The sequence below is a fragment of the Phodopus roborovskii genome, unplaced genomic scaffold (assembly GCF_943737965.1).
Source record: "Phodopus roborovskii unplaced genomic scaffold, PHOROB, whole genome shotgun sequence".
Taxonomy (NCBI): domain Eukaryota; kingdom Metazoa; phylum Chordata; class Mammalia; order Rodentia; family Cricetidae; genus Phodopus; species Phodopus roborovskii.
In genome coordinates, this window is record NW_026125964.1 from 336,286 (window position 1) to 358,225 (window position 21,940).

Sequence of the window (21,940 nt, forward strand, 5' to 3'; positions counted from 1 at the left end):
CACATCACCAGAGGAACTAGGATACAAGTTGTATTCTAAGAGATTCATATAAAGTCCCTCACAGAACTGGGAAGGGACAAGTCCCCCAGACTCAGGTAAAGTGGGGGAGGACAGCTAATGGAGAGAGAAGTAGGAGAAAATGAGAGGGAGGAGAGGAAGGCATGTGCGACCAGGAGGATTGAGCCTGGTTAGGAATGGAAAATAGGAAAGAGAGAGAGAGACAGAGACAGAGACAGAGACAGAGAGAGAGAACATAAAAGAGGGAGCCAATATTGGTTTGAAGATAAAGTTGAACACAAAGAAAGGTCGAGGGAACTACAAGACAGCTCCCAACTAACAATCTCAGCTCCCGTGGAAAGGCTATCATAAATGCTCTTCCCGGAGAGTGAGATCAACAACTAACTTCTCCATGGAGTCCTCAACTAATGCCTGTTGAAAACAGGAGCAAACACCCATACATAAACACTGAGTCGAACTTGAACCCAGAAGCAGATGGAGAGGACAAGACCATGCGGTAGAAGTACATAGAGACAGCTTACCTGAACAAGGAGGAGCTAAGGGCCACTAGACTGATAGCTGGGAAGCCAACAGGGGACTGACTCGGACCCCCCTGAATATGGGTCTCAGCCAGAAGGTCTGAGCAGTCTAAGAGACCTCAGACAGTGGAGCCAGGATGTATCCCTGGTGCACAAAAGGACTTTGCAAACATATCCCCCATGGAGGGATAACTGCCTTATTCTAAAGATAGGAGAGAAGCCCTAGTCCTTACTTCATAGGACCTGTCAGATCTACATGACCCCAACTGGATGGCATTCCCCTACATATGGTATTGTGGTGGGGGGTTGGGAGGGGAGGGTGTTTAGAGTGCATGGGAGAGGGCAGAGAGGGCAAAAGGGAGGGAAGGAGGGAGGGAGGGCTGGAGGGGAGGGAGGGAGGGAGGGAGGGAGAGGGAACTGGGATCGACATGTAAAATAATAAATTAAAAAAAAAAAAACAAAAAAAACGCTTTGACTCCAAAATTTAAGTTGAAGAACAAGTTACTGGGGAAAAGTATTTCTATTTTTGTTTCCACAGAAAATGAAAAGATGTGGATTCCTTCCAGACTAATGTGGTTTGATCACGCCAGACCGCCTGAAACAGAGTACAAGCTGATCCTACATTCAAAACAGCTGGACAAAACAGCCCTACAGACTACAGCTAGGATATCTGAATCTTCTTCGAATCCCCCAAGACAACGCCCCTTACCAGCAGGAAGTAGTTTGGAAAGAACGACGCCCAAATTCCCAAATATTGTGTATAAATGTTTGTTTTCATTTAATTGGACTTTGTTATATAAAATTAAATATAAATAAATAAATAAATAAATAAATAAATAAATGAATGAATGAATGAATAAATAAATAAAAGAAAAGAAAACGAAGAATGCCAAGAGCAATGAATGGAAGGGAAATTTCTTTTAGGTTTGAAAATGGAAAGTTTTTTGGTTGACAATTTTTCAGGAAGTTTATGGCTAACTTACTTATATACAGTCTTTGGAGAGAAAATAATACATGTTAGAAAAGGCAGGACTTGAAGAAACAAAAAAGGGAACAATCAGTAAACCAAAACTGTGTTAAAGTCAGTGTTTCTATATACCACCGTTTAATTAGTGCTAATAAGCAAATGAAGAGAGGAATGAAGAGGAGTAGGCATAAACATTGGAATAGGCTTTCTGGTTTTATCATAGCAAGATCTTTGAGACATCTCACAGGGGAAGAGTCACAGTTTAGAAAAGAAGAATTGTGATAATGTTTCTTATAAGGGAATACAGAACAAATACTGGAGAGTTAAGAACTTACTGTAGGAACTGTAAGTGAAATTAGCTTTTTATAAAATACACCTTAAATCAAAATAGACTTATATCACTTTCCTCCTTCAGCCCCTTCCCAAGGCACTCACTTTCAAGTTGATACTCTCTTTGTCTTTGATCAATATTGTTACATACCTCATACCTCTCTCTCTCCTCTCTCTCTCTCTCTCTCTCTCTCTCTCTCTCTCTCTCTCTCTCTCTCTCTCTTTCTCTCTCTCTCTCTCTGTGTGTGTGTGTGTGTATGTACACAAAAGCCTAAGCACAACAAATTCTGTTCATTTTTGTTGGTGGTATATATGTGGTTTCTAGGATAACCATATTGTATTGAACAATCAACAAAAGGGCTCACATTAGCATCTTTAGAATTCCTTAATTATCCATGAAGTCAGCGAAACTGAAGTGTTTAGGATATAATCATATTCTGACTTCCACTGCCTATATATTCAAGATAAAAAATAGTACTTTTTAGTCCTACCTCACTTTAATCTTATGAAACTTTATAGAAAATGTTTTTTCCCTTAGTATTTCTATTTTTGTTTCCACAGAAAATGAAAAGATGTGGATTCCTTCCAGACTAATGTGGTTTGATCACGCCAGACCGTCTGAAACAGAGTACAGGCTGATCCTACATTCCAAACGGCTGGACAAGGCGGTCCTGCAGACTGCAGCTAGGATATCTGAATCTTCTTCGAATCCCCCAAGACAGCGCCCCTTACCAGCAGGAAGTAGTTTGGAAAGAGCGACGCCCAAATTCCCAAATGTTGTGTATAAATGTTTGTTTTCATTTAATTGGACTTTGTTATATAAAATTAAATAAAAATAAATAATAAATAAATAAAATTGAAAAAAAAAGAAAATGTTTTTTCCCAAATATGCCTAGCATTTTTTATATTTCATTCTCTCCATCTATTACTAACATGAATATATATGACATGCCATCTAGATTTGTAATTGAAATCTATTGAATTTGTAATTTAAAATCTATCTCTTAATCACTGTTAGTGAAACTCTCCCCGGATATTCCTATAAACCTATGTCTTATAAATAAGTCCCAAAATTTTAGGAATGGTGTAGACCTACTCTCCTCAGAAGACCTTTTCTAATTGTTGAAATATAGTAATGTTAAATGAATCCTCTCCTTTCATCTTTGTCTTCACTCAGAACACAAGTGTATTCTTATTATCCTTCTTGTGAACTCTAAAAACGTTGTGTTTGGGGAAATGAATGTGAATACCAATAAAAATGAGCCAGTTAGAAGAATAAAACATCAACCAACAAGGTATGTGTTCAGAAAATTCTGGATTGTACACATCTATGCACAAATGTTAAAGATGAAAGACTTTTCTCACTCCCTGAATGTGTAAGACCATACAAAGTGTATCTATTCCTTTCTTGTAAGGTAGATATTAGACCACTGATAGCTGAAGATGAATCCCTATTTACTTCCATAAGGTTAGACAACAAACATGCAATGCACACCCAGAGGAAACTCATAGTATGTGTTGCAAACTGGCAGGTTTTTGAACTTCTAATCTTCAATCTTATTTTCTATCTTATTTTCATACAGCAGATACAACCAGTCCATCAGTGGTAAGATTTGAGTATTGTCCACAGTACTCACAGATGGATGAGAGTTTACCATTCACTAAATGATAAATAAAGCTGATTTACTTACAATGGTCACTTGCAATGCTCACTGCACAAGGTATAAAACAAGGAAGTAGAATTATGAATGTCAACAAAGTTTTACAGTTAGGTGAGAAAACTATCCAGGCATTAAAATACATCAGTTCCATTAAACTTTTGTACAAGGCTCCCAGTTCTGAAGCAATTGGAGCCTTGGTTAACCTTAAATCACAGCCAACAGGAGCCTGTGAAGCGAATGATCTTTAGGATGCCATGTTAGTGCTATACTTTTTAAAGGTTATTTGAGAAAGTTAATATGAGACACTGGCTTCTGCTTGGAAACAAGACCAAATAAGAAAATGAAATTTCAACAAAATTCAAAGCTACACACCAACATATTTTCAACATAATGCAAAAAATAAAAACAAACAATAAAACCAAACATTTGTAATAGAATCATTTAATAAGTTTTATTTATTAACCATTTCATGTTTAAGGAATCATAATTTGCAAACAACTTTCAGTTTTCCCTGAGTTTACTGTTTACAGATTCAGTTCCAAGAAAATTCTTCTGGATACAACTACATAGTGCATTATTCTTCTTTAGTGGTGTGAAATGTTAAAAAAAAATTAACATAATATTTTAAAAAATATTTTCTTAAATTATATGTTAGGACATGTGACCTTTCTTATAAAGTTGGTTGGACTTTTGATCATTTTCCTGCGGTATAGAAATTATAAGGATGAAGGAAAGAATGAGAAATAAAAAGTCATCCAGTAATTATAGACGTAAATGAACATGGACACACACACACACACACAATGCATAGCATGATTTAACAATAATTTTTAACTTCTGAGTATATGATAATTTGTGTGTGTTTGAGTGGTATCTGTTTTCTTGTCATTTAATTTTTCTTGTTCCCTGACCAAATAAACTTCACTAATACCTGTCAGCTTCCTGTCACTAGAGCCAGGGAAAGAAGTACAAATGCTTACAGAAATACTGGGTTTCCCTGTAGAGAAGCTTTCAGAGTAATAATTCAAAGAAATACTGCAACCCATCAAAGATAACTGTGCTGACTTGGGACCCAGAACCAAGTGCCTGAAATTCTTGGCACTGTGCACTGGAGCTGAATTCTAATGCTAAGTGCTTTTGAAAAGTGCATCGAGGTTTAATAGGATGAATTTTCAGACTTGGTCAGAGTTCTAGCCACAAAATTCCATTAATTTCAAAACTCCATAATGCTCCACCCTGTCTATAATTACGTCCAAATTCTGATCTACATCCATCTACGATCTTTGGTGCGCTCTTTAATGTCTCAATTTCTTTCCTCCTATTTTTGGTTTTCACATTGCCCTTCAAATCTGTTTCTTCTCTTTGGCTTTAGGTTCCTAAGCCTCACTATCCCCCTGTTTAAAATCCTTTAAGACCTCTATTTTAAAATAAATACTCTCTTCCCTGATCTCCTATCATGACTTTGTTGCACCTGATCCATTTTCTAGACAAAGCTCTACCAAAGTCAATTTGAACCATAACTCATTGGATAATCGTATCCAGAGAAGACGGCAGCTCACTCCAATACTCTTTGAAAGTATACCTCTTATTGGTGTATTGGAAAAACCATGAACCCATTTCTGAAAATAGGTCAGCAATTTTGTGAATGTGTAAGAGAGGATTACAACAGAATGGAACTCACTGGAAGAGTGACCAGTATCTCTGTTAATGAGTTATGGAACAGCATAGCAGACTGCTTTATAGAAAAGTGCGACTTGAAGGTCAGTACTGATTGGTACTACTGCTACATGAGGCGAGAACAATAGTAGATACTATGACAAAGGAAGGTTCAAATGACATTCCTATTTCCTCTTATCATCCTCTTCTTCTAGAGAATATCCATGTTAATTTTTATATTAAACACAGTATTAAGGCATACAGTAGAAATTAAGGTTAAGATTCCTTGATGACTACATGATAGAACACAGGAAGAAGCAGGCAGAAAATATATAATCACATATCACTGGGAAGATTTTTTTCAAACAGTTGACCTTTCTCCAGAAAGGAAAAGTGAAGTCAAAGTGTGAAGAGGCTCAGACACAGAACTAAGAATACTGGACTTCTCTCTGAAAGTAATGACAATGCAGTGAAGAAGAATCAAAAGAGGGGTTTGACTTTGTGTACAGAGAGGATGGATCGGAAGAGGCATGAGGCAGGAGTGAGTAGGCTGGTTATGAAAGGTTACAGCAATCTACAGACAAAGGCACTAAGTATAGAGAAGTGGGGGCAGATAAAAGACACACTCATGTGCAAGCTTGACAAGACTTCATGAGTTATAATACAAAAACCAAATCACCTCAAAATGAGACAATATCAAAAGGTGAATCCAGAAAATATAACTAACTGTCCTAGGCCTCTCTTACTTTGTGTTTATATTATTCAGCAAAGTCACCATCACCGTATCTACTGTGAATGAAGAAAAGAAGAAATGCTTAAGGACTTATTGGATCATACTTCAATAATTTAAACAGGACTAACTCAGAATGACTATCAATCCAGACTCTTGGCCTATAACTCTGATTGATTAAGAATGGTAACATGTTTTCATCCTCTGTCTTTTTTAAGCTTCTAGTTACCAGTTTTAGAAATCAAACCTAAAGGAAGTAGCCTCTTAGATATCATGTGCTTGAAAGGGCAGTGGACAGCTCTTTACATAAGGAGTATCTCTGGGACAGTCTCATATGTGTCTTCTACTTAAGTTCCATAAGATCTGTCAGAATCATTATCTATTTGGTTGTGAGAGGCTATGGTCACCCTGGACTTGTTTTTTACATTTTAAACACAGCGGCACTTAGTTGGAAATACTGTCTTTCACTTTTATAGAAAGCATGGATATAGTATTAAATGGCTATGCAGACATCTGTGGAAGAAAGTAGGTCCAGAAGGAAGACTGTGGAATATGGAAGATAATATTAACATTGATTCCTTGCCAAAGAATACCTATGTAAACACACTGAAGACTAACTAAATAAGTGCTGAGCTAGGCACTGAGTGTAGTGGTGTGTATTTGTACTTGTTAGACTCAGATCAGGAGACTTTGCTCATTCATTCATATTTTGTGAATTTGATGCCTGCCTAGACTACGTACATTCTTCTTTCAAAGACAATAGTTAATGTATTGACTCTAGAGAATGGCTTGATTTTGTACACAACTTCAGTACAATATAATTTTCTAAATCATTTTATAACTACACTATTTCAATCACTCAACCAGATATTTTAGCCGTACAAATTATGGAGACTTAACTGTACTTGCAGTGATACTCATATGTGTCATAGGTTATCAAGATCAAGAAACAAAGTCACCTTGAAGAGACCCATGCACACAATGCAATAAGATAAATGAGTTATTTATAAGTAGTTAACAGTGAATAGAAAGCCCAACCATGAAATAAAACTTTAAAAACTACTTACTTCACTTGTTTGTAGGATTGTGAACTTTGGCAGTTTTGTCTTTGAACTGGTTGTACTGGGTTTCCCATCCAACAGTGATCCAAAAGAGAGGTTTCCAAAGCTGTTCTCAAATTCAATGGAAGGCTTAAGTGTTGGAGAAATGTCATTTGCCTGGTCCTGTCCATCCATGGGCCTTACATATGCAGTTGGCTTTTGTTGCCCCATGCTTGTTTTGCAGTAAAGCCCTTGTGGGAAGGTTGGGACTGAAAGGCCACTGCTGGGCGCCAATAAAGATGATGCAACTAGGGGAGACCCAGGAGCTTGCATTGTAAATTCAGATTCTTCTGGTGAATTAGACTGAAATATTTCTTTGAAAGTATCTTCTTCAGACTTGTCATTATCTTCCTTTGCAGATGGATTAGATTTATCAACCGTACCATTTTGGGGTTGCTCAGCTGGGTAGACAAAGAAGTCTTCCAGTCGGGTTTGAGGTGGATCTAGTGTGGATGTCTGCATCTTGTTTGGCTGACTACTGGCCTGGCTTGGTTGTCCAGGGCTAGTGTTGTGACTATCTCGTGGCCATTCAGGTTTTGATTTTCTGTTGCTGTGTATTAGAGTGGAATTCAGTATCACAACTGAAGGTGGGGGCATTGGTGCTGAGCAGTGGGTACTCTCCTGGTGAGATGGGATTATTCGATTCTTTTGTTCTGGATAAAAGCTTGCTTCACTTTTGCTGATAGGAGTTTGGGGCACAGAATTCTTCGGGATGCCCACCAGATGATTTTGACTGGAATGGTTAGTTAGTAGATCCTTCATTTCATCATAGTTTCCAAGAGTGTTCTGGACTCGGTTAGCAAGAGCATCCCCTTTGTTTGTCTAAAATAACAAAAAGAAGGTGGAGAAGATGAATAGGTGTCTGATTCCTAACATTAATGCTTCAAATAGATGCCTTACACAGACTAACTTGCAGAGTTTTTTTAACATTGCCATACTATCACATAATTTTACATTTTATGTGCTATGTAAGGAAAAAAAAAATCACATTAAAAGAGTTTTTGGATTCCAATGCAATTCTTCACAGACCTTCAATGAACAATTTTAAGCTTCAAATGGAGACACAAAACAACAAAACAAAATGAACAAACAAACAAAAAACAAACACAGTAAAGACAACAACAACAACAAAACAAAAAATCAAGATAGCTGAAGCAATACTGAATTATAAAAGACTTTTCAGAGGTATCAAATCTCTGATTTCAAGTTATACTACAGAGTTATAGTAACAAAAACAGCATGGTATTGGCACAAAAAGTGGCACATGGACCAATGGAATTGCATTGAAGACACAGACATAAATACATATACTTATGGACACCTGATTTTTAAAGAAAGAAGCCAGAAATATACACAGGAAAAAGAAATGATCTTCAATAAATGGTGTTAGTCAAAGTATGTGAGTACATGTAGAAGAATCCAACAGATGCATATTTAGACTTGTACAAAACACGTAAGTGGATCAAAGGCCTCAACATAAAAGCAGATACACTGAATTTTATAGAAGGGAAAGTGATGAATAGCCTTGAAGACATTGGCACAGGAAAATACTTTCTGAATAGAATACTCTTAGTATAGACAGGAAGACCAACAACAAACACGACTTCATGAAACTCAAAAAATTCAGCACAGCAAAATAAACTGGTTAAAGAATAGAAAAATATTTTTACCAACTATACATATGATAAAGGTCTAATAACCAAAATGTGTAAGGAACAACAACAACAAAAACAAAAACAAAAACAACAACAACAACAAAAAAAACTATGTATCAGGGAAACAACCTAATTAAAAAATGAGGACCAGATCTAAATAGGATTCTCTCAACGGAGGAATCTCAAATGAAAAGAAACAAAGAAATTTTAGAAATGTTCACTGCCCTTAGCCATCTGGGAAACCCAATTTGAACCTATTTTGAAAGTTCATTATATACCTATCCAAAGAGCTAAGATACATAAAACAAGTGACAGCTTATTCTGGTGAGGATGTGGAGTAAGGGGAACATTCATCCATTCCTGGTAGGAGTGCAAACTTTTACAGCTATTATAGAAAAAAAGTGGTGGTTCCTCAGAAAGATGGGAGTTAATCTACCTCAAGATTCAGCAATAATACTCTTGGGCATATAACCAAAAAAAAACAAAAAACAAAAAAAAAAAAAACAAAAAACAAAAAACAAAAACAAAAACAAAAAAAGCTTTATGCAACCACAGAGACAATTGCACAACCATTTTTATTGCTGCTCTATTCATAATAGCAATAACAGCAAGGAATCTGAAAAAAACCTAGATGTCTCAACAAAAGAACGGATAAAGAAAATATAGTAAATTTACACAATAGAGTATTGATGGGAGATGTTATTCTGTAAATATGTTTCTCATACTGGTTAATGAATAAATCACTGTTGGCCAATAGGAAAGCTAGATAGGCGGGACTAGGAGATGAGGAGATAAGGGGAAGGAGTAAGGAGGAGTCAAGATGGAGAGACTGGGGAGATGAGATGCCTGCCATATTCCCCGGTAAGATGAGACCATGTGGAAATACATAGATCAACAGAAATGGGTTAATACTTAAGACAGAGCTAGCCAATAAGAAACTAGTACCTGGCCAACAGCTTTATATCAAATACAGAGTCTCAGTGCATTAATTGAGGCTGGCGCGGCGGCGGGACCAGACCAGCAGGGGAAGAAAAACCTACTCCTTATAGAGTATTAATCAGCTCGTAAAAAACGAGGTAATGAAATTAATAGGTAAATGGATATAGTCACTTATATGTGGATATTTGCTATTAAGCCCATAGCCAAGCTATAATTCATGCAATCATAGAGTGAGGTACTAGGAGGGACATACAGATCTTCCTAGTAAATTGAAGAAGACTCTAAGAAGACTCAATAGAGAACCAAATACTCTTAAGGGTAGGCTGCATGCCTACCAGTAGATGGGCAACAGAAAATAAACTCGAAGGTATCATAGGAGGTTCCTCATCTCATAAGGTTAGGTTAGAGCCAAATATATATATATATATATATATATTCCTACTCTCATTTCACCCTATAAGTCCTTTGTGTATATACTATATACTATGAATTCTAATTTTAGTATTTTTAAGGTATTCCTGTGTTTGCAAATCAAAGGGTTTCTGTTTCTTGTACCTTGTCTTGGGCCCTTTTCCTTTTCTTTGTTTTGTCCAATCTGATGTGATCATTTTTGTTTTATTTTATATTATTAGTAACACTTCAAGCCAGTTTGTTTTCTAATTAGAGACAGAAAATGGGTAGATCCAGATGGGAGAGTTGATTAGGAGGAACCGGGAAGACTAGAGGGAGGAGAAATCATAGTCAGGATATATTATGTGAGACAAAAATGTATTTTTTTTTCAAAAAAGAGGAGAGTTGAAATGAGTAGGGATGATGAATGAGTAGCTTCCTACTCATTTCCATGTCCTACCCTAAAACATGTTTATTGAAAGATAATTTTAAGATGATGTGAGTAATTTTGCAAAATAAAATACTTCTTTTAGATTAGATGTGATGAATGCTACATTATACATTGTTATTAAAATTATCTCCCTACTGTATTGGATTACAAGGAATGCTTGACTTGTATACATTTTTGACACATTGCAATACTTTCTACCATAAAATTTTATGCCTGTATAATAGAGAAATCAGTTAAATTTTGCTGTTCTCACTACAAAAACTTCAAACAAGGCACACTATTAAACAACAGCTAATTGAGCTAACTTATGAGTAACATGAATTTAATTCATTTTAATCAGAGAACTGTATAAATTACTGGTGCCTGCCTACATATTTTGGGGGCAACTGTATTTAAACATTGATGATTCATAGGCATTTACTTTGAAAGGCTGCAATTGTTCATAAACAGTGACTCAAGCTCTCATGTGTCTTTGCAGTGAGTTAGAAAATTTTATTCAAAAATTTAAATTGCTGCATGAGTAAATCAAAACAAAATTCTTTTCAAAACAGTGTTAGCCTAATTTGTACAAGAAACAAAGGCAACCAAATAAATCTATAGACAATCAACAGTCCAAATATACCATCTCTTGTAGTATATGTTAAACTCACAAAATGACAGATTGCTTTTATAAAATAATTAGGCTCTTGCTTGTATTTTCACAATGAGAAAGCAAAGTTTTCATGACTAAAATATGATGGGTAGCTGAATACTGGAAAATAAATTTGATGAAATTCAGTTGCTAATTCTAAATATTAACTTTTATGATTCTCTTCATATCTAAATAGGTTATCAAAACAAGTTGTTCAATTAAGGAAAGTAAATGATTTCTCTGCCTAGGTTGTACTATTCTGGCCCCATATATTACAATGAGAAATAGGTACCATTATCTTTGGAGCCATCTGGCAACTGGGCCATTATTTATGGAAGGTTCCATATTATGTCACAGGAGTCAAAAGCATATGTCTCCTCCTTGGTACATGGTCCACAAAAGATAGATGTTAAATATCCATGACACCATACATGCCTCAGCACTATCTGCTCTCCTAAGCTACACAAGTGTTATACCTAGTCAGTGTCATATCTTAGTCTCTATTTAGGATATAGGACTCTATAGCCTTTGATTGTGAATATGGGAGAACATAGAGGGTGAAGTATAAGAAATGGATGAAATCACCAAGAGGGAAAAAAAAAAAAACAAAATGAGAATAGGCTCAAGCAAAACACCTGGCATATGTGTAGTTTTAATAAATGTGGAAAATAAGAGAAGCCAGGAAAGGACAGCATAAAAGATAATCAGAGAGAGAGAGAGAGAGAGAGAGAGAGAGAGAGAGAGAGAGAGAGAGGAAAAGAGAGAAAGAGAAGCAAACTAGAAACCTTGGCCTCATTATTAAAATTATCTCCACATATTTAATTCACACCACGTGTTAACTCATAGACATTTGCAAAAATTAGGACAGTTGAAGAAATATGAATTTCAAAGATTACACAAAAATATGCTAAATATATGCTGGGGGGATTTCTGTGAGGAATGGAGATCTTCAGAAATTGAATAACTATAAGTCAGTTTTAGTTTACTCAGCCTGAAGAACATCTTATATTTCATCATATGCAACCTTGGTGCTGAAGTGGTGATTAAACAATTAACATTCTGTATAATTCTTAGTAGAATAATTGTCCTGTTTTCAGAAGCACATTTGAAAGGCATATTTAAAAGATATTGATGGGGAGAAATCATTTTTATTCCCTAAATTTCCCTAGGTTTACCATTTTAATGGCAGAAATTACTTTTTAGCAGAGGCAAGAATAAAGTCTGCATATAGCAATTTCCTTCAACTGACTTACATAATGAACCATTTGGATAGCAGCCAAAGTCAGTCTGCCTATTCAATCCGTAAATAAAAAACAAAGAAATTTCATTGCTTTAATGTACCACCAAAAATTTGATGCAAGCCTGAAACATTTTCAGGGGTGTTCTGGTTCCTGAAAAACAGTTAATCTCTCAAGTCATATGATTGCTCCAAACACAGATACCTGTCTGTGGTCAAGGATCAGACTCTACCAGCAGAAATAAAGCTATTTTAATTTCCAACTAGAAATATCCTCATTGTGTTGAATGGGTTTTGTGACAGCACATGTCTTCAAAATCATAACATTATCCATTACAACTATGGATATCAGCACAATAATAGCTCATACCCTGAGAAGACTTTTTGACCTCTATCTGGCTCCATATCATAAGGACCCAAATACCTTATGTTTCATTTGCTTACAAGCAAGGTAGTAAAATGCCTGTTGCTATTTTGATAGTATGCAGAAGACATACTTATCATTTTCTCAGTAAGAAGTATTCCTAGTTATTAACGTCTGTTCATTCATGTTTATTTATTACAGTGCGATGGAGGATGTCCTTTTCTATATATGTTTCTCCTATTGATTGATAAATAAAACATTGTTTGGCCAATAGCCAGTGGAGGCTGTAAGATAGGCAGGACTAGAAGACAAGGAGAATTCTGAGAAAGGCAGAGAAAGCACAAAAGAGTCACCATGGAAGGACTGGGAAGATGGGATGCACTAGGCATTCTCCGGTGAAATAAGGGCATGTAGAAACACATAGATTAGTAGTTATGGGTTAATAATTAACAGAGAGTTAGCAAATAAGAATCCCTGGCCATTGGCTAAGAGTTATATAGCTAATGTAGCATTTATGTACTTATTTGGTGCTGAAGCAGCAGGACCTAGGCGGGACAGGAAAATGCCAGCAACTGAGTGCCCTTAGTTTCTGAGATATGCTGATGCTTCCTTTTAAGAGGCAAGTTTTAACATACCTTTTGAACAAAGAGAATTCCTAAACTGGCCAATGTCAACAAATACTGAGCTAAAATTAATGGAAAATTAAAAATTCTCTGAATAAGGCCAGAAATTAACATCCTGCTATTTTCGTTGCTACTTTGTAAATGTAATTTTGCTACTTTTTTAATTCTAATAGATATGTAAGATTGTCTTAGGCAACCCTTGTGAAAGGGGTTATTCAAACACTAAAGGAGTCACAACCCACAGGTTGAGAACCACAGATCTAGTTATATACTAAATTCTCAAATAAATTCTTCAGAATTTAATATAAAACTATTATATCCCATATTGTGCCTCTATCAAATCAAAGAGTGCATAATGACTTGACTTAAATGATACATAAATAGAAAAGCAAATGGCGTGTTAACTTGGTTACTCCTGGTTAAAACTGTAAGTTGAAGTTTTTCAAGTTCATGATAAAGTCAAAAAAGGAAAAGTTTATAGGTTAAAGAACTGTCTTTATCTCATGGAAAGTAGAATATCAACTTAGATCATTAAGAGAGACAACCATATGCTAAAATGTGAAAAGGTATTTCTCTCATTGGTTCATTTTTCATCATAGATTTTTTTTCCAAAATATACTAAGATATTCCTCATTACTTTTTTTGTCTTCTGAAGACTTAAACCATGCACATTACCTTAAAGTCTAATTCAGTGAAATGAGTCTACATTTCAAATTAGGGGCTACACTGACATAATCAGAGTCTGTAGCTTTCCTATACAAATGAGAAAAAAAATGCCAAACTAGATTTTAGCCCAGCCAATTTAAGCATCTCTAATTCGACAGCATGGTTATTTCACCTCAAGAGCTAACCAGTAAAATTATCTCATTATTTTGCCAAAGATTGACTAAATGTGCACCTACCATCCCATTTCGTCTCTAAGTCTGAGGGATGTTTGCTTTATCATTGATCAGTAGGACAATGCGAATAGCTTGGAGCCATGCAAAACGGCAGAACTGGGTCTCAGTTAGTCCTGATTTGTATAGAACCACAAACACAGATGCCCAAATGCATTTTTGCCACAACATCCTTCAGCATGTCTTATTTTTTTCTAGAAGCAATAGACCTGTCTTTCAGTCACTTATTCAACAAACACTGATTAAAATCCTGACCAGGATTACATGCCTAAGTGTGGTCTAAAGTAGCACCAGTGATAACCTGTAGGAATGGAAAGATGTCATCTTTCTTAGATTAACTTCCCCAGAAAGCAGTTGTCTCAGAAGACCTCATAACAGGACCTGTACAGCAGATAAATTAAGGTCGAGTTTACTATCAATGCTTTCGGAGTTGAAGATTGAAGAGAGATCTACATGCTTTGCACAAGAGATATTTTGTGGCTATAAGTTTGAAATATTGTGGTCATTCTTATGACACATACTGGTAAATTTAAAACACTCATGATGCAAACTTAGGCACAAACACATAGACATAGACACCTACTCTCAAAAAAGTTTACCATTCAGCAACCACCAGATACTTAATCATTCTCACTAGGCTGCCAGGGTCAATTTTTCTGCATTCTCACCATTAGGGAGGCAACTGTAAACTAATCTTGTGATTTCCCAGAAAGTAAATATGACATAGAAATCCAAGTGGAGCCTGACAAACATTTATCCACGCCTACCTAACATGTTCTCATTATACACCATAGCAACTTCAGATGCACACTAGATGTTCCTTTTCTGCCCTCCAGAGTCTTAGTGACCTTAATAAGGAGGAATGTATTCTCATAAGATGTTGTGGAATATTTTTAACATTACAAAGATGAAATTTAGCTGTTTTAATCAATTATAGACTTCTTTCAATGTGACCAATACTTTACTTCCTATTCTACATAATTGGTTGATTCCTTAAAGGTAACCTCTGTAGCCATTCTTTTCTAAGTAATCACAATTTGTCTATCATCAAGGAAATGTATTTTCCAGCAAAAATTACATGTCTAGTTTGTGGTTCATGACTAACAGCTCCTTCTGTTAAGCTTTTTGATTCTCATTACTTTAGGAAATGCAAAGTTCCTCCAGTTTGCTTCTAATGTAACCTACAAATCATTCGTATAATTTCATTGCCAGACTAATGTACTAAGAGGCTATTGTACCATAGTATTTCCTTTTAATAAAACAAGCAAAATAATTCAAGTTTTAAAGTTCATTTTTCTTATAATCTATTGTAGAGTAGCTAAAGTATGTGATTTAGTAATTTCCTTTTTTTTCTAATTCTGATATTTTTCACAGTTAATCTCTCTGGGCCATGAGTTGAAATTCCTTTTTTTACTTGTAAAAATGACAAGAACTTGAACTTAATAATACATTCCAGATTTTAAGGCAAGGTGTTCCAAGATGTTTTATTTTATACAACAGTCATTTCAATAAGTCTCTACCAGACTGTACCTCCTTTAAAACAAATATTCTTGCATAAACCACTTAAACCTTTCTGTACCTCAGTTTCCTCACTTTTATTAAGACATTACAATCTGAAAAATAGTAGTATTGAAAGCAATTGTAGCAATTACAATATGACCTGTTACAAAAAGGAGGAATAATGGCACAAATGTTATAGGAGTTGAACTCAAGTCTCACTCCATGAGATGGAATCCATGACTGACAAGAAACTTGAAGCTAGATATGTCATGGGCCCAGGAAAAAACATAATACCATAATTCTGCTAAAGGAACATAGCAACAAAATCATTCCTAATGACTAATTCTATTATACCCATCTGTAATTGTCTCATTCAAACTTCATCAGAGAAGATTTTTAGTAAAGTAGATGGTAATTAATAAATAGAACCATAACTAGAAAATATGCAGAGAATGAGAGACTTTGAATTACTCAGTCCTAATTGGAATGTCTTCATAAATTCCCTCCCCTCCTGCAGGGCCCAGGATTCAATAAGGAAAGTTTGTAAGAGTTAGGGATAATGGATGACTCAAGCCAACTATCTTCAGGATACAACAGGAATAATGTACATATGAATTCACAGCGACTGTGGCAGTATGCACAAGACCCATGCAGGTTCAAGCCAGATGTAGTCCCAGCACTAGAGGGAGATGTATACACAGGGCTACAGCCCTAACTAAAATACATTGCAAACCTAACATAACCTAATATAATCTAACCTAACATAACCTAATCTAACCTAACCAGTTGCTATCTGCAACTGACAGCTACAGGCAAAGACAAAATTAGTTTTCTGCAATGGGATCTCACTAATTATACAAATCACAATTCATGGCAGGCCCCAAGCCCAAGAATTGCTAATTGGTCAACAAAAATTGACCCCAATGGTATTTTTGTGGACTTTTTGTATTATTTTTACTTTGTTTTGACTTTTTCATCTAATTAGTCTTTTACATGTTTCTTTGATTCTTGTTTTTGTGAGGTTTTAAGTATCTTGGATTCATTTGTTTTTATTTTTGGAAGTTGAGTGGATAGAGATAAAGGGAACAGAATGAATTGGGGTAAGGGAAAATGATAAAATGTATGAAAATTTTCATTATAATAGAAATATTAGTTTGGTAGTTATTGTGCATGCATTTAATTCCAGCATTTTGAAGGCAGAGGCAGGGGATCTCTGAGTTTGGGGCCATCCTGTCCTACAGAGTGAGTTCCAGGATAGCCTGTGGGTATACAGGGAAACATGATCTTTAAAAAAACAATAATAAAAAAATTAATGAATAATATAAACTTAAAAAAAAACAAAAGAAAAGAAACTATGAACCAAAAATAGGAGTTTATTCTACATAGTCACCTAGAAAAGTTCATCAGTTCATTTGACAAAGAACTTACTGCCACACACAGAAAATCACACTAAATTGGGTGCAAGTATAATGCCTCAATTTTATGAAAATATAGAGTTGCAGAGGAGCCACCTAACTATTTCCTCACTTATTTTAAATGTTAAGTGAACACATATGTAAAGCTCTAGTCCATAATAGGAACATGGAGTTTCCTCACAAGTCTTTATATACTGATACAGACATGCCAAATGGTTTCGTATTTCTCAGGCCCCTTCAAAGAATTCTTTTCAGTACTATAACACAACTTGAGTTTCAAACTTACAAACTACAAACGTATACCAAGGAAGAAGGTTCCTACCAACAACCAGATCTAAAGAGTTCATATTCTTTTACACTGGGAATATGGTACAATCAAAGCAAAGAAGAGAAATAAGTCAGTGAGGAACATGAAAGAGTCTTTCTGACAAGAAAAGGCAGCAGGTTGAAGGGAGTGGATCACATATTGTCTAGTTTATGAAGCACTGGTGGTATTGGATAAGTTATAAGGGCATTATTTAAGTTTGGTATATCAAGATCTAGTACCTGATGGAAACAGATATGGAAGGGTGGGAGGGAGAGGGAAGTGGGATCGATATTTAAAATAAGAAAAATAAATTAAGAAAAAGATTTTGGAAGCCCAGGCCTAAAACCACTACCGCTAAGTTTGATTTCCAATTCAATCAGCAGCTCCACTGTAACCATAAGTGAGAGTGTGAGCCAACCTGAGGACTACCACTGGACATTTGAATATTCCACAGACAGGATGTCCATCATTAGTGTTGGTCTAAGAAACGTTTTTAGTCATTCACAGTGCTAGTATTGTGTTATATGATGGTAAAAAGGGAAATATTTCTCATTGATCTGCTAGAAAAGCCCAAACATGGGCACAGTACCACATGAAAATTGCTTATCAGTTCAAGAATAATTAAAATTACCATGTCATACCCTGTTTCTATACTACAACTACTTCACTGAATAGTTCTGGCTGAAGGATAAAAGGCTGTTCATCAAGGACAGGGGCAATAAGTGACTAAGTACACAACCAGCCTGATCTGACTAAACATTCCCATGTCTGACTAAATGCTTCCTTACCTGTCCCTATCTCATATATCTTTATACTGTCAAGACAGATAGATGATGCCAAATTCCTTTGACAATGTTGAAAATTTTCTCAATGACTTTTAAAGACATGCTGCTTCCTTCAAAAAATTAGCACACACCTATATAATGAGCTTCATTAATCAATAACTACCAAAAAACTGTAACTACCTTGAAAGTACAAGATTATTAATTCATTTTGATTTAAAATGATATAGAAATAATAAACAAGGTTTCTTTAGATTATAACAGTATGTTTCTTTAGATTATAACAGTATTAAAACTTGAATGGATATTAAGTTATAAAGATAGCTCCTAAAAAGGGTTCATGTTTTGAGCCCATCCAAAGATGTAAGATGCATTTAATCAGTTTCTCCTTCATTTCAAAATATTTTGTGCCCCAAATGGAGCTATGATCCTTCTGTATTCTCTCTCCCATGTTCACTTTACTCTGCACCTTTATTGCCATTCTAATGTTCTGTCTCCATTCTTCTTCCTCTGCCTTGTGATTATTTATAGTTTCTTAAACGTATATTAGATTTAATCTCCTTTGGGACTTTGCTATACTCTTTATTGCCAACCCCTCTACATTTCATTGTTGTCTAGTAATCTCTAAGCACACTCACATTTCTCTCATGTAAAGATAAACTTCTATTGGGCTGGAGAGGTGGCTTAGTGGTTAAGAGCACTTGTTGCTTTTCCAGAGGACCTGGGTTCAGTTCCTAGAATATGCATGATGGCTCATAATCACACATAGCTACCATTTCAGGCAATCCAACATCTTTTTGTGGCCTCAGCATATATGTGTTGCATTTATGTACCTCTAGGAAAATACTCATATACTGTATAAAAATGAAAAGGAAACAAAAGCCAACCATCTCTATATATTTTCCTTTATTTCTCCATGCAAGATCAAGTCCACATTCATTATTTATCTTTCTCTATTTGACCATTTTCTGTCCACAACTTTCCTAAGGTCATACATTATACTTTAACATATTTACAGTTCTTATAGTTCTAGTTTCTTAGAGAAATATTAGCAGCAAACCTGTTCTCCAGAGAATCTTCTATTTCCATGGTTCTCATTAAATGTTCTTTTCCCCTAGTATTCTACCTGTCTTACCATTTCCTTTCAGTTCTTTCCAGGACTCTGCTTATATCACATTTTACCACTTAAATGGTACTGTTGGTTAAGGTCTCATTTTGTCCCTCTTCTTACCCTACTGTGTAAGGTATTCTATGTAAGGTACCCTACTGTGACAGTATTCTCACAGCATCCATGTGTCCCTCAAATATCACCCTAACTTCTCCAGTGAGATCCTGACTTGGATATTCAATGCTTTTTATCTTGTAATCCCCCTTGCACATCAAGTGCAACATTGTCAAAGCTAAATTATTCTTCACTATAAACAGCCAACATTTCTTTCCTCCTAAACCACTTAGTATTGATATCCACCATATCCTCATGTAAGAAACAAAATAAACTAGAGCCAAATCATTCTTATGTCATATTAGAAACTCAGTCTTGTCATATCAACCTCCACACTTTGTCTTCAATCCATTTTGTTGTGAGTTCCTTTTAGCAAATAGTAGCTCCTTAAACTTCCTTTGTCCGTTTCTTTCACTCTTCCATGATACACTCTTGTCACTAGACTAGAAAGTCCCTCAAAGTGATGACTATATCATTTTTCTCTTTGTACTCTTGTCTAAGTGGGATTAATACATAGTGGACTTTCAAAACATGTAAATTAAATCAGCCATATAGCTGAATATACATATTTAAACATAGCACATAAATTGGAGCAACTACAATTGTTAAAAACTTTTTTGGTGTGTGTGTGTGTGTGTGTGTGTGTGTGTGTGTGAATTTCTGGTCATTTGAAAACCAGTGGTTTAGTCTCTCAGACTTACAAAACTTGAAAGGGACCCAAGTGTCTAATTGAAGGATTATTTTCTTGTTTTCAACAAAGAAGCTGAACTCTGCCTTACTACCCATCAATGCAAACAACTAACTCTCTACACCAAAATAGAATCTGGACCTACTTTGTAATCACTAAGAACTTACTTTTTTCAGAAGCCACTGTATTTTAACTGATGCCCTTGTTAAATGACCTCTTGAATCTTCATTCATTTATCTCTTTTTATTGGTTTAGTTTCATTACTACTATACTACTAATACATTTTTAATAAAATTCAACTTGCTGCCAGTAGTACAATAAAACTCTCCCAGTATAACCTCTTTCCATGTATCCCTAATCTTCACCACCAAAAGAAAGGTCAGAGGTATTCATCATAAAGTAAATACTTGTAGTCACAGCTATTTGATCATTCATAAGGATACATAGGAGGCTGAATGCCACTGGAAAAATCAACTTTGTTTCCCTCTATCCTCTGGTTGAACAGTCTCCCAGCACATCATTATTGGAAGCAAGGAAACATGATTGGCTTATTTTCCTTTACCAAGAATGACTTTTAAAAAGAATATTTAAAACATCTTCAGCCATTACTAAACTAAAATGGAACAGAAAGCATCAGTATTGCAGTAGATGATACTGATTTGGAAGATGAGTAGTACTGCTCATTGATGTTCTAATGAAGTTTTCATGGGTTGCCTTGCTAAACATGCTAGACAGCCTGGAAGGGATATTTTCCTGTAATGAGGGTTGGACTGTGAGGAGCTCTTTGAAGACAGAAAGTGTTACATGCTAGAGTAAGTAAGTTTTATTCTGGAAGACATCCTTTGAAATTTTCAATTCCCCCAATGCAGAAATACATCTATCTTATAAAATAACTTTGGGTCTTGAAAATAAAGTTAGTGTTAATAAGCAAGAAAAATCTGTAGCAAAAATGTAATGTCCAAAAAAGATAAATTACATACATATTCAGCTACCTTGTAGGGCTCCCCAAAAAGATCAAAGCCTGAAGAAAAGAGATCGTCTTCTTGTTGAACTTCTTGATTCCTCCGTTCCCATTCCCGCTTTTTAAGTGCACTACGGTCCTGTTCATAGTGACTGACATGAAAAGGAAAAGACAAACAGAAAAAAATTAAAAAATTAATTAGCCATGAAGAAACGTATATCTCACTTGTTATTCCAAGAAAGCAAATAATTCAAGTCAGCCATACCAAAGTCAGTGCTGCATAGAGACGTGAGGGTCCTTTTCTTTTCTGTTATTTATTTTTTTATAAGTTTTTAATTTAAAATTGAAACAAGCTTGTTTTACATATCAATCCCAGGTCCCATACCCTCCATTCCTCCCCTGTTCCCCCACCAAACCTCATCCCATTCCCTTTCTGCTCCCCAGTGAGAGTGAGGACTTCCATGGGGAGTCTTCAAAGTCTGTCATATCATTTGGAGCAGGACCCAAGCCCTCCCCCCATGTGTCTAGGCTGAGGTAGTATCCCTCTATGTGGAACTGGCTCCCAAAGAAATATATGAGAATCCTTTTCTTTTTCTGTACCAACTTTAAAAATAAGAAAGAACCTAGAAATGTGCTCATTAGAAGTTATACCTCTGACTATGAAAGTATGTACAATTTTTTGTCTATTGTCACTTTTTGATTATTAGATGTAATTTCACACCCTGAAAAACTAGTCTACTATACAGAGGATTGCTGAATTAAGGTTACATCATGTCATCCACCTAGGGAGGCATTAATGTACACATGCCACATAATATGAAGGAAACAGATGATTAAAGTGCAGATCCTTAGTTAAACTGGAAATCTTACCAAAGCCTTTATCAAATTTCAATGTTCAT

The 21,940-nt window shown here is 35.6% G+C and overlaps 1 protein-coding gene across 1 annotated transcript in view; it reads right to left on the reverse strand.

Annotated features, from left to right (window-relative positions):
• Window positions 1–21,940, reverse strand: part of Aff2 (ALF transcription elongation factor 2) — a 479,228-nt gene that overhangs the window by 303,607 nt on the left and 153,681 nt on the right. Inside the window, exons 2-3 of the mRNA XM_051179204.1 lie at window positions 21,073–21,193; window positions 6,948–7,802 (exon numbers count right to left, since the gene is read on the reverse strand). Of these exons, the coding sequence (XP_051035161.1) occupies window positions 6,948–7,802; window positions 21,073–21,193 (976 nt within the window). The remainder of the gene's footprint in view (window positions 1–6,947; window positions 7,803–21,072; window positions 21,194–21,940) is intronic.